We start from the raw sequence: 14,628 nt of genomic DNA, 5'->3' as shown, positions 1-14,628 counted from the left end.
TATTTTTCGCTAACACAAGATCCCATAACTTCGTTTTTTATACTGCATGTACTATAAGATTATTTTCTTTTCCCCAGCAAATTTCACTTTTCATTTTTTTTACTTGCTAACACAAGATCCAAAAACTTCATTTTTTTTATATTGCAATTTGCAAGTGCTGTAAACCTGAGCTATGTACGTTTCATTTCCTCCTCCTGGATATTTTTTACATCGCAAGTGCTACAGACTTGAGCTATATCAAAGCTTGCAGTACTGCGTAGTGCTATAAGCTTATTTTCTTTTCATTCAAATTTCACTTTTCTAATTTTTTTCCTTGCTAACATAAGATCCCATATCTTCGGGTTTTTTTTTCATATTGATAGTCTTATATACGCTATGTTCATTTGATTAATTTCCTCATTGGACGTTTTTCTTACATTGCAAGTGTTATAAACTTGAGCTATATATGTGAAAGCTTGTACAAGAAGATGTCTGCCTATAACATGGACTGACTTTATTAGTCTCATAAGATCGGTATATGTCAGATAACATGACTTGAATCTCAAATAATCCAAAAGATATAGATAAAAACTAATCCGTTTCACCATAATAACCGGATACTCTAGAGGCCTACACATAGGCTCTAACATCCCTGTATTCCAAGTGTGAGTATCGTGGATATTAAGACCAGAGAAGGAACAAACGAGAGTACTCAACAATGATAGCTATGTCCTCCATTGTCAAGGTAACCAAAGCGAAGAGATTGATAAGCTCTGATATAGATAGCTGTGTGTATAGTAGTAGTGGACGAGGCAGTCAAAGCCGGATGCCGATGATAAGTTATCTGCCAAGCCATAAAATACATAATGAGTGCCATGGAGTGGTCACGAGTGCGTGCAATGGCACCGTAGACCAAGGTGCATGTCAACGCACTGAAGATAAAGACTGTATGGTGTCACGATCGCGCCAATAATTAGGAAGATGACATCGCATGGCCAATGCTTTCAAACTGTGGATGACAAGATGCCACACTGGATTTGCTAGGCCCAGAGGTAACCTGAGACAAATGCTTGTAGTGGTGTTGGCAATGCCGCACAAGCTAGGTTGGAGGCCAATATGAGCCGTGACTATTGTCAAAGGAGAGCAGAAGGGAACTAGAGACAACCTCTAAATTGGTTGCGACACATAGAGCAGCGTAGAGGAAGAAATACTAGTGCGATCCACGGTTAGAGGAGAACAAAAATAGTTGAAAAACAGACGATAGTGGCAACTGAAAGAAGACGTGGCATGGTACTTGAAATTGGCAGAGAAGAACCTGAGTATCTGAAGATGACCAATGCAGATAACGATTACCATTGCACGACCGGTGATGCTGCTGCTTGAGGGGGATGGCACAACTACATCTTCGTATCAATGCAACGGAAACTTTGATGACATGGCATGAATACTCAAAGACAATTGGTCCAAGAAGTTGTCGTATTCGGACGGTTTCAAGCTGAGAACATGTGAGGTGAGACGATGAAGTTCTTTCCATATATACTCCATACTAATATATTGGATGCAACCATATGAGCACCCACCACTTTTTTTTAAAAAAAAATTCTACTCCACAGTGATTGATTTAATAATGGTCAAGGCGTATCTTACCTTTTTTCCCTCTCTGGGGTGAGTGCGTGTTTTAATAGCCCAATTAGGCGTATCTTACCTTTTTCCCTCCTCCCCGGCACGCAAAACGAAGCTCGTATTTTTACATGATTAATTAAGTATTAACTATTTTTTTGAAAAATAGATTAATATAATTTTTTAAAACAACTTTCATATTAAAAGTTTTTATATAAATCACATCGTTTAGCAGTTTGAAAAGCATGCATGCGGAAAACGAGAGATGTAGGTTGGGAAAATGGGAGAAAAACACAACCTTAAAAAGGTTCGTTCACGTAGCGTTAGGAGCGAAGCTTTGTTCTCCTTCGAGCGTTACTAAACTTGGTATTGCGTACTCCCTCCGTTAAAAAATTTAATCTTAAAAGAGATGTGACCTCTCCTATAACAACAAATCAGGATATTTTTAGGTTAATTTTTTTTTAAGGATAGAGAGAGTATTTGCGTACGTGGGTTTGACATGGTGTCATCAACATCACCCATCCTTGGTGCATCCCACCCTGGTAGGCTGGTACTCCTACTACTAGTACGTCGCGCTCCATCCATCCATCCGTTGCAGCCGCAGCCGTGAAAGCTACCAACACCAACAGTAGCGTAGCACAAACCACTACACCACCACCACCATCACCCGATCGAATCGAGAAAACGCAATCGCTGCTCCGCGGCGGCGGCGGTTGACATTGCAAAATCGCATCACCTCCCACCATCCCATCCCATCCCATCAACTTCCATAAAATTCCACCTCAACCAATCCCCATCCCATCCATCCATGTAGCCTCGCTTTTGTCGAGTGAGTAGTAGTGGACTCGAGCGGAGGAGGAGGCGGCGCCGTTGCGGGATCGGCACTGCGGCGGCGGGCATGGCGGCGGCGGGGGTGTCGAGGAGCATGGTGCTGACGCTGCTGGGGTTCTGCGTCAGCGTCCTCTTCATCGTCTTCGTCTGCTCCCGCCTCGCCTGCGCCCTCCTCAGGCGACGCCGCGGCCGCGCCCGCCTCCGCCGCGCCTCCCCTCTCGCCGTATCGGGGGTCCTCTCCATCTACGTCGACCGCCACGGCCACCACCAGCCCTCGTCGGCCGCCGGGGCCGCTTCCGGGACCGGGGGCCTCGACCCCGCCGCCGTCGCCGCCTTCCCCACCCGCGCCTTCTCCCCCGCCGCCTCCTCCTCCGCCTCCGCCTCTACCCAGTAAGTCCTCGATTCGCCTTCCCCCCGCATCGCCGATTCGTTTTCCGCCCGTGCTACTGTACGCCGTCGCGTTTGCGTCGAATCCAAGCTTCGATTCTGCGGTGTTGCGGCGCCGCAGCTACTCCGATTGTTTAATTGCATTGGGGATTGAATTGAATTGATTGTTCGTTCGTTGGGTGAATCCAATCACGAGTGGAACCTGCGGTTTGAGTGGAACTTTCACAACCAGATTCCGCACGTTCTACTACTATATCAGTATTAGCTTGATTATTGGGGGGGAAGTGAGTAGTGGCGTTGAAATTGTGGTCTTCGTAGTTGCGAGGGCGCCCTCAGGATGGGTGAGGAAAGGGGATCTGCTACCCATTATAAAATTAGGATTGGATACTTTCTGCTTCGGCACTTGTCATTATCACTGTTTAGTTGGGGGAATCTTGCGGATGTTACTTTCATTTGGTGTTCTCTCATTCTTCACGTATGCGTGAACATGCAACTAGTAGTACTACTAGTAGTGTTATTCTTGGGGGAGGATTTGGGTATGTCACATGGTTCAGTTTGCAAGTGTTGAATGTGACTGTTGCTTACACTGCACTATGAGCTACTAATATTAGTGAGAAGCTCAGTTACTGAGCCGTGCTAGACAACCGCTAATTTGTGAGCAACAGTCACTCAACCTGTTGCCTAAAATTAGCTGTTGCCTTTAGCATTTTCTGTACTGAGATTTGGGAAGTGTCTGCTTGCTTCTATTCACTTCCTGGTATCATACATATCTGATCATGGCAAGCCATAGTCATAAACAACTGCTACTAAAACATCTTGAAAAAACAGCACCGTGCAGGAAAAAAAAAAGTTATGTGATAGATTAACTAGGTCCATGTTGGTGTTGGTCCCTGAGGAAAAAAAAAGTTGCTTCAGTACCGAAGTCTTGATTATTGTGCTTGATTGGAGATTGACTATGAGTCCTGAGATCCCTGAACTTGCATTGCTACTGAACAGCTAAGGCTACTATATCAATCAAAAGGAATACAAAATTTTAACTGCTCTTGGGTAAGGATGGGTCACTGTCATCAAGTGGGTCAAACACTTAAACCCCCTCATCTGTGCTTGATGTGCTAATAGCAAGGTTTTCTTTTTGAAAGACAATGCTGGTACTGCTATTGAGGATTAGCTTGATTGTTTGATGCATTTGACTGTTATCTGGAGTGAGATGCTTCTGTTATATTGGTGTTGTTTGCTTTCTTATGGTCTTGTACTAAATAAAGTAGAAATAATGAGATGACACTGTATACGATTTTTACTAATTGTTCCCAACTCCACCAAGCCTAGATTCTGAACTGTTTGCTTCATCACTGGCAGGTGTGTAGTCTGTCTTGCAGAATACGAAGAGAAAGATGTGCTCCGTGTTCTTCCCTACTGTGGCCACGGCTTTCACGTGGCCTGCATAGATATTTGGCTAATGCACCATTCAACATGCCCAGTTTGTAGAATTTCGTTGTGCGACTACCCTGATAGCAAGCACACGATGTCTCCTGTACCAAGTGCAGTGATAATACCATTACCTCCATGTTCTCCTGAAGCATCAAGATCAGATCAATGCAATTGCCTATTCGTCGGAACAGGTCATTCGCCAAGGACATCGCAGGTTCTCAGAAATGAACCTGACCAGGTGAATCGGACATTATATACTCCACCGGCGGAAGGGGGGAATAGCTTGCCATCATCAGAAGTTAACCCCCCTGGTGAAAAATAACAACCAGCAAAAACAGTAGAGTCCTCATATTCATGACAGATCATGATCCACTAAGCTAGGACCCTGCAACTAGCTGCTTGAAATTTCTGCTGTTCTGTCTGCTCTCTGCCAGGTGAAACTACCTGTAATATTAGAAACATCGACACAGGGGGATCCGTGGATTGCTGTCATAGGTTAGTTTTGGAGCGGTTTTGATGTAAATATGAGAAACCGTTCAGGTTTCTTGTAAAGAAAACCACATTTGTTTGTCATCATATTCAAGATCCCATTGTATTCAAATTCAATGGCTTACTATTAACAACAGCACACCTGCAAAAAAAATCACACAGAAAAAAAGTACCTACATTCCTACAACTCCACCGGCAAACAGGTTGAAGTACTCGTTGATTAGTTCGTTGATCAGATCATTTGAGAGGAACTTGATGCATGTCTATTGGCAAGTTGGGGCTTTCGCACTCATCAGTTCGTGGAGAAATTCTTCCTGAACAGCATCTAAATCAGTGGCCAATTTGCCATCTTGTTTCGATCTACTTGGGGAGAGCTTAGTCAGACATCACACAGTGGCTGCTATTCATACTGCAGCAGCAGCATGTGGCTTCATTGTCCTATGTTTGTCGAGTCTGATGGCACCAACAGTATGGTAGAATGGCCCAATTGGTGTGATTCTGGGATTAGTCGATCAAACATGACCTCCATTGGTGGGAACCAGCACAATGCTGAATAATTCTGAATTCCTGATCCAAGATCTGAAGTTTCAGGTTCAGATGGTGATATGATATCTCTTCTGAAGCCAGGGGCCTCCAGTGGCAGAAGAACAGCCTATATGTTTGTCCACGCATGGATGTCGGCCGGTCCAATCATGGCTCATACAATAGATCTGAACTTTGTGTGCTCAAAGCATCAGCAGCAGCAATGGTTCTTCTTCCCTGCTGCAACAGTGTGTGCGCTGACCATCTATGCAGAAATGATTCAACCAAGTGTAGTAGTGTACTGCCAAGGAAGGCCTTAGTGAGCTTTACAGTGGTTCATGTCTGTGGTGGTGGTGGTCCTCGCCGGAGCAGAATTCTCACTCACTCTGCCCTTAAAATGGTGGCCAGCATGGTGGTGATCATCGCACTCTGCGAGAAGGCACCGAAGGCTGGGAGCTTTGCGCTTTTCGGCCATGGTGGAAATCAAGAACCTTTTGCCTGGTGATGTTCGTGGCAGGCACCGTGGTGGATGACATCCTGCATGGCATGACCAAAGCTTTTTTCAGAGATGGACATGGTGAAATCCTCTGACAAAGTGATATAATACTACATCGACCCCTGTTGTATTCAGAGTTTCAGACTTAGTTTTCTGCTCTGAATCTAGCTGAAGTTCAGTACATTCTGATAAAATTTGCCTAAGAATTAAGATGAAGACCACCAGTGTCAGTATCTGAATAAACCTGTAATTTTCAGTCTTGAAACAGCTAAAATTCGTTATGCAAACTCGTTGGATCTGTCACATTTTTGCAGGGGAAAAGTCGTGTTGAACCAAGAGATGCTGACGCAGGGCTTCACTCATGTCTTCTCCCCGACCTTCGGGAATTAGCTCTGAAGATCTGACGAGCTACATGAGCCGTGAGAAACACCTGGAGTTTGCAGGCACGTTCATGGCAGCAATGGACAAAGTCGTCATCATCGATTTCCCACCGCCAGCATCATGATGATATGGACTGTCTATCAAGGCTCAAACATCCATCATCCATTGTATAAATGGTCCCTTTTCAGGTACCCATCCATCTATGATCTATATGCAGGTGTCATGTTGGAGCTAAGCTCCATTACTGCTTCTTCTGCTACATTCTATTGTGTTGAGCTGTTGTAGCTGACTAGTTGTAATCCAGCTATATTATACAGTAAATTCAGTTCAGATGTTTAGGGTAATCCTGGAATAAAAATTTCCATGATCTTTTTGGCTGCTGATACTCTTCTCCCTTTTTCTTTTCGGTCTTAATGATGGGTTTAACTAATTCCTAAACAGTTTTTATGATCTCACAGCTGCTTACCGCTGAAAGCCTGAAACTTTGGCGAAAGCAGGTTTGCAATGACTATGTTTGGTGCTTACTAGTAGAAGTACAACATGGTAAACAATGCTTTCATGTGAAGCCATTTACATTGTCATTTAAATTGTAATGTGGAGAGGGGGGCGGTGTGATCACTTTTTATCTTTTTTTTTTCACTTTCTCTTTAAGAGATGCTGGAGTGGTATCTTTCTAGCCTTCATAGCAAGCAACGGCAGATATGTATCATAGTATTCACGGTTGTATATGGGGTAAAAAAGAAGAGCCCACTTGATGGTTGGTTTAAAAGGTCCTAGTCGATGTGATATGCTTTTCAAAAAAATGATCTAGTTGAAGCATTTGAAGTACTGAAATTTGATGATTTCAGTGTCTTACAAAAGTATGATGCGTAATGGGAAAATTTACATGTTCCTAGAAATTTTCATGTGTTATGGATGTGCCAACTATTATTATCCACATGAGGTTTGGTGATAGGACAATGGGCATCCTACTTCCACAATTATGACGTCAAATTAACGGGCCATTACATTACATGATATAATATGCCACTGGCTGAAAACTGTTGTTCTAAAGTTTGAAAGATGCCATCTGCTGGGATTTTGTTAGTTCATGGACACTATAATTATAATTTGTTTCGTTGAAGCATTATTGCATTCATAGAAATGTCTAACCAGTAACCAGTAAAGTTTTAGCGACTTGCAGGAATGGAATAGATCAAACAGAGAATGCAAATATATTTGGACAGTAATAGGGATGATAGGGGTAAAGAGTGAGAGCCCATTGCTTTTGTTCCTACCCATGTGCTGTAGTAAACTGGTTTACAAAACATGCAAGGCTAAACCATATAAAACATCCTTTCCTAAGTCTCAAACAATCCAATTTTTCAGGATGCACATCACCGAAAAATTGAGAGAACGACATCTATCTATCTTCTATTATATACTAAAAGTCCATTAAACTTCCTACAAACGCTCTCAAGTCGCCATGTAGCCTCCTACAAACGCTCCTAGATTGCCACGTGGCATTCTATAATCTCACCGTCGATTTTCTTTTAAATCGGTGGACCTGTTAATTTTAACCATTAGATCTCCATAAAAAAATAAATCTGGTATCCCACTTTTTTTGAAAAAAAATGACGTGTTTGCTATAACTAATATATAGAAAAAGAAATAGGAGGAGAACGTACACCATCATTGGGATCAGGTGAGGATCGGGCAGGGTATGTACGTTCCCTTTTTTTTTTTCCACTGGCGTACATACATTACTATACGTAAGTATTATTTGTTTCGCCTTTTTTTTTTTTTTTTGCAAACAGTACGTTTCGTTTACACCTTCGGCAAACAGTACTACTACTACGCGTATAGTAAGTACACAACGGGAGTTTAGGAGGAAGTGTTAATAGATATAAAATCACATTATACAGATTTAGATATTTTTCTTTTTTTCAGAATTTTTAATATTACTTTTAGTTTAGAGATATGACATGTGGTGATCTACGAGCGTTTATAAGAGTGTCACGTGATGGCCTAAGAGTGTTTATAGGAAGCTCAATGAGTTTTTATACTAAAAACCAATTAAATTTCCTATAAACGCTCTCGGCCGCCACATGGCATTCTTCTAGATCGTCACGTTGTATTCTATAATCACACCGTAAACTTTCTTTTGAATTGATGGACCTGTTAATTTTAACCATTAGATCACCATCTCGAAGAAAATAAATCTGGTATCCCAACCACCAACACCTTACCTACATGAGATAAAAAAACAAATGCAGTATGTACTCCTTCGACCCTCCGAATCTCCCCTCCTCTCCTATTTTCTAATTAACACTCAATATATCAAAAATTAATTCGGACATCTAAATGATCATAACTCCCAAGTTACAATTTTATTCTCAGTTTTTGTCAATTGTTGTGTTATTTATAATGAAATATAAAATTTAAAATCCATATTGCTCATATTTTGTTATCTAAAAATTAGATCATGCAGCCGTTCTAACTACAAATGTCTGGGCCTAATGGTATGCCCATAAACACTTGTAAGTCGATCGCCACGTAACACTTTAATAAATTAAAAAAATCTATAAGTGTGACAAATAAAAATAAAATATCTAACCATTGTTTCCACTTAAATTGATGGATCCACTATCTTATATGGTTAGGTCTCCCTTTAAAAGAAAATCCTAAAACTCCCTCCCTCCTGTTCCTCTCTCCCTACCATTCCTTCTATGGTCTTTTTATCTCCATAGCAACTAAATCCAAAATTATCTTTACGGGAAAAAAAAAACTCCCACAAAATAGACTTTGCCTAACCAGTCTAGCCAGCTTTCTCCTCAAGCTAGCACTTATAGTAAAAAACATAAATTATACTTTAAAATAATCATAAATTTGTATACCGTATATTCAATTTATGATATTTCTAAACTATTGTAATTTTAAATTAAATCAATAATTTAATATACGTATTGACTTGCATTGTGGACTACATCTATCCACCCTGAAGCCTCCAATAAATAAAATAAAATACTAAAATTTCTTATTAAAAATTAAAATATCCCACCTTATGTTTTTAAAAAAGGGTCAACTCATTATTTATACCATGCTAGACATCTAATGACCTTTTTCCTCCTGTTTCAAATCACAAGCCATTTTAAATTTTTGTCTATGTCAAATTACTTGAATTAGTTTATAAAAAACATAATAACATTTTCAACACAAAACAATTATATTATAAAAGCATATTAAATTTTGAATTCGATAAATATAATTTGGTGTTATAAATATTGATATATTTTTTCTCATCAGTGGAAGTAGTTAATTTCTCTTAACATGCATATTGGGGCTATTTACTTATACTTGATCTTAGATGCGCTTTTATGAATAAATGATCTTTTTAGAGATAAATAATCTTTCCTAAGATGATCATAACATCTAAATTGTACATATGATATCTGTTGCCACTAATAGATTAGAGAAAAAACTTTTAATTATATCATTTTTTCATGTCATAACGTGTACCCCGTCTAGGATCTATTTGTCATAGACAACATATTGAAAACATTTAAGAATGCCTTTATCCCATGCCAAGTTGTATGGCCTTAACCCACTTATATTTCTATTCCAACTTGTAGAGATCAAAACATTTAAGGGATGCTGGATGAATGGAAATCTAGAAAAAATAATAATAACATGATAAAAATAATTGAAGACTGAACTTTTCTTTTCTAAATTTAACATTTTTTTATTTGAAACCCATTCTCAATGTTCAAATATTTTAGGAGTACTGATATAATGAAAATAACTAAAAGTTTAAATAAAATATAATAGGAAATTTGACTTTTCGGCATTATGTTGGAAACAAAATCTAACACAATTTCACTTCAAAGTATACAACCATAAACTACAACTTGGGAGCAATAAAAGTCTCATTTTCTAATATATTTTCTGATTGAGAAAAACATTTATCGCTAAACCGCAGTTTCATACTTTAATACTATATACTTACAATTAAATCAACATTTCAACATATTTAGCTCTTTTAATTAGATGATGTAGTCGTATTAGCCATATTTTTAGTAGAAAATATTTATGTACAAATGATATATAGTTTCATATATATTTTTTCTTATAAAACCAAAAATGCATGGTTTTAAGTAATTTTAGTTTAGAATTTATATGCCGGCGATGGTTACTAGCATTTATAGAAACACCACACAAATTATTGAAAAATTAAACATGTTTACAATTGAGTAATCATAAACATTCTTAATCAAATTTCTAACACAGTTAAATAAGATGCCCGTGCATATGCGCGGGCTACTTTTCTAGTTGTATAAATTTTTGAAGAAATTTTACGGTACTTGAAAAAGTATCTTTATGTACCAAAATTTTATACTAGATTCTAATACATCGAGGTACCTAGTATTTGGAGGTACCAAGTTTTACATTAAAAAATATTGAACCCCCGATACTTTCTCAAGAATAATAAAATTACCTGGACTTTTAATGTCATCCAAGAGGTGCCATAATAACCCATATTTCCAATATAAATACGAGTGAAGGGTAATGAAAACATGAGTTGTTAATTTTTAATTCTAGTGAAAAGTCTAAGACGATTTATATTTGAATTCAGATAAAGTATATAGCATCATTTACTGAGGAGGTACCACAAATTAAATACCTCGTGATACCTAAATCGCGGAATCAGTTGAGTTACTCCTTATGCAACAACTCAGCGTACCATCATTCATTGATTCATGCGTCAATATACATCGGGTCACCATTGTCCATTAATCATCATATACGCTGCATATCTTGGAAGCAACCGAAATAAATCGTGAAAGCAACACTGCATTTGGACGGCCTCCAATTAAATCATGCTTAGTAATTGATCAACCCAGATAGGCAGATAAGGCCGGCCGACGGCCGGAGTCGAGCTAGGTTGCCGACGTGCCTTCTTCTGAACAATTTCTGTATGTAAATCAGATTAGAGCATTTTAGAGAGACAATTTTACAAGGTACCACATATTTTATAGTTAAATTATCAAGAGCTACTACTATCTAGTCATATATATTTGACGTTGGGAGAACTAAACCACGGCCTCATCTTTTCGTTTATACTTATGTTTATCAGCCAAAATTTAAATTTTTAATCTTAAATTTGGAGTTGATTTTGAGGTTTTTTCATCATAGTTTATTTTTTATCATTTGCTTTTAGATCGTTAAGAACACTTATATACAAGTTTTATTTACAAATATGCTGTTTGGTTTATTCCTCGAATAAATTAGCGTTAGTAAGTCCTTACATCCTCTTAAATACTGTAAAAAAAACTTGTCAATTTACAATCCCGATGAGGACTGGTATATCCGGACTTTTTGGACAAGGTAAAAAATAGAAACAACTCGGTTTTTCAGTTATCTCTGAAAAAAATTCAAACTGAAATTTTAAACTTTTGATAAGATTTTTCCAGATTTTGTAGGTTTATCTTTGGTTTCTGTGAAATCTAAAGATATCGCTGATCCAGTATCAGGATTGTGAACCATGTCTAGAAGCAGTGTACATAAGATACTGCTATAAGTGTCAGTTGATTCCTGCAACAATGGAGCTGTGTCCAGAACAGCGAACCAACACATCTTCAGGAATGTATGCTTTTGTATGCTTTCCTAGCAAGTGTACAATGAAAAATCAAGACAAGACAGAAAGGAAGTGACAAATTTGTCTCAATGTATCAACATGGTTGCTTCTGAATTAGAGTTTTAAGTGTAAAGTTGATGATGGAGACAACCTTCACATGCTTTGCTGGGAGCCATATCAGCATGACAGCATCAGTCCCCTTCCACCCCTACTTCTGTTTAGCAATTTGGCATTGATTGGATTAGCAGCAGACAAAAATTCAGAGAAGAAACATAGCAACAGATTAGCAGCAGACAAAAATTCAGAGATGAAACATAGCAACAGATTAGCAGCAGACAAAAATTCAGAGATGAAACATAGCAACAGATTAGGAGCAGACAAAAATTCAGAGAAGAAAACATAGCAACCAACGAGTGCAGAATCTAGTAAGCCAACTCATTCTCTCGTGAGAAGAACAAGAGGCAGCACAAAAGCAAAAGTTCGCACGAGTTGTACCAGGAAGCAAACACCAAACAAACAAACAGTAGTACAGTACCTCCTCTACTTGTCTGCAGGAGCAGCTAGGACCACGGTGAAATCAGGTTTACTGCCATTTGCATTTTACACCTGCATCTCCATCAGACTACTGTACGGTCAGGATATGGCAATCAATACTGGTAGAAAAGCAGAACAAAACTGAAGAAATTAGATCAACATGATTGAAGCTGATTAGTGTTTACTGCCGAACAACATATGCATGATGTGAGAGAAGAAAAATCATAGATAAGTTTATTTAGTCTGTAATAGAAACGAGTGGTGTGTACATGTCTCAAGAATCAGTGACGTAGCTGAAGATTTGAGCATTTAAACAGTAGCAGTATGCAGAGGAAGTACCAGATATGCAAGAGATCCGATGGAACACTGCAAGAAAATCTATCCAGACATTGTCTTGTTCATTGTTGTACATAGTATATACAAAAAATGGAAGTACAAAACAGTGCAAGAAGCAGATCCTATCACTGTTATTAAGTGCTGCATTACTCAAGAACAGTAAAGAGTAATGGCACCACCTCATTCATACAGCACAGCAGGATCAAACCAAACTCTGAATCTGCTTCTTTTGTTCTTTGTTAACTGTACGGATCACACACACACACACAAACAAACAAAAATGCTCTAACAATTATTCAGAAATGAGGAAAAGCCAAAAAAAAATCAGTAAAGAGGAAAAGCAATAATAATAATAATAAAAAACGATCCTACACTACACAATCACACCAATCTCTCAGTATATGACCTGTCCATGATGTTGTTTTTCCCCAGACATGATGATAATCTTATCTCCCATAAAAGAAAATCTAATCTAAGTTGGAAGTTGTAATCAAAGGACACATATTTGGTTTGATGGTTTGGTAAATTCCATCATCAAATGAGGCAATGAAGAAGCTGTTGAAGAAGAAGAAGATGGTGAAGTCAAGGTGGGGACTTGAAGGCCTCGACGAGGAGGGAGAAGGCCGGCGCGGCGGCCTCCTCCTCCAGCCATAGGCGGCTCTCGAGCGCGCTCCTCGCCCGGAGCATCACCACCGCCCAGCCCGGCGCCGGCGGCTCTCGCCGGAACCACCACCCGTGGAGGTCCCACATCACGTCCACGGGCTGGCCGTCGACGAACACCGTCTGGTTCCCCCTGAAGTTCCACCGGAGCCGCCGCGCCTGCACCGCGCGCTTCCCGTCGATGCTCACCCACAGCTCGTCCCCGCCGCCGCCGCCGCCGCCGCCAGGCGCGCACCCCACGCTCACCTCGTGCTCCGCCCCGCCCTCCGCGAACCGGGCGCGCGCGGTGTGCGTCACCGCCGCCGCCGCGTCCGACGACACCGCCACCACCACGCGCTCCCCGCGCGCGAACGGCGCCGCCATGGGGATCTGTGTCGTCCCCTCGAACTTGGCCTTGACGAACTCCGCCGCCAGGTCGCCCAACGCGAGCACCACCTCCGCGCTTTCCACGGCCACCACCACGTAGTACCCGGACACCGGCTCCGGCGACGCCGCCGGGTCGAACCGCGCCGCGGTCAGGTCCCAGAACAGCGCGAGCCGCGGCGACGACGCCGACAACTCCGACTCCGACTCCACCGCCTCATCCTCCCCGGAGGACAGCACGGAGCAAGAACCCCTCCGGCGGCGGACGAGCACCTTGCGACCGGACGCCGAGGGGGAGAACGACAGGGTGGGGCCGAGCGGGGAGTGCGCCCAGGTGAGCCGGAGCTGCAGCGGCGGCGACGACGACGACGCGAGCGCGACGCGGTACGAGGCGGTGACGGAGAGCGTGGACGGCTGCGCCTGCACGGCGGCGGAGCCCCTCCGGGTGCGGGTGGAGGACGGCGCGGTGCAGGCGGCGCCGTCGCCGATGCAGGAGGCGAAGTCGCGCACGGACGACGGGAGCAGGAGGCTTGACGCGCTCACCATGGCCTCGAGCTAGCTCGAGCTCGTCGCGGGAGATCTGCGGCGAGGTGGAGTGGAGCTAAGAGAGGAGGAGGAGGAGGAGTGAACTTATTATGGCGGAGGCGACGAGTTTTAACCAGTAACTGCCGGCGCGGGGAGAGGAGAGGAAGAGGAAGAGGAGGAAGCTTCGGATTTAAGTGCGTCGAGGAGTGTGCTCGCCGTTGGATCGTGAGGCGGTGATCAAGAGCCGTCGGATCGATCGTGCTGGCGTATGAGGTTTGAATTGAAACAGGGGAATTCGAACAGTTTTTCTTGTGAAAAATGAACTTCATTTTTTTGGTTGTGTTCGGCCGCTGCACCTGCACCGCAGAAATACCAACAGCTATGTACTGTTAGCTGCAGCTGCTGTAACCATACCTGTAGTGTCTCTTAAAATATTTTTTTATAAAGATAATGGCTCTTAAAA

General features: G+C 41.5%; 2 protein-coding genes across 2 annotated transcripts; one reads left to right on the top strand and one right to left on the bottom strand.

Annotated features, from left to right (window-relative positions):
* Positions 1 to 2,399: 2,399 nt before the first annotated feature.
* Positions 2,400 to 6,508, top strand: LOC9266460 (RING-H2 finger protein ATL2). The gene is made up of 5 exons (XM_066306566.1): positions 2,400 to 2,820; positions 4,174 to 4,483; positions 4,680 to 4,740; positions 5,326 to 5,504; positions 6,067 to 6,508. Exons 1-5 carry the CDS (start codon positions 2,498 to 2,500, stop codon positions 6,154 to 6,156), a joined length of 963 nt encoding a protein of 320 aa, XP_066162663.1. The 5' UTR covers positions 2,400 to 2,497; the 3' UTR covers positions 6,157 to 6,508.
* Positions 6,509 to 12,642: 6,134 nt separating this feature from the next.
* Positions 12,643 to 14,328, bottom strand: LOC4351505 (uncharacterized). The gene has a single exon (XM_015763591.3). It carries the CDS (start codon positions 14,184 to 14,186, stop codon positions 13,200 to 13,202), a length of 987 nt encoding a protein of 328 aa, XP_015619077.1. The 5' UTR covers positions 14,187 to 14,328; the 3' UTR covers positions 12,643 to 13,199.
* Positions 14,329 to 14,628: the final 300 nt, after the last annotated feature.

This window comes from Oryza sativa, chromosome 12, assembly GCF_034140825.1.
Source record: "Oryza sativa Japonica Group chromosome 12, ASM3414082v1".
Classification (NCBI taxonomy): Eukaryota; Viridiplantae; Streptophyta; class Magnoliopsida; order Poales; family Poaceae; genus Oryza; species Oryza sativa.
This window is presented reverse-complemented; position numbering and strand designations above follow the sequence as displayed.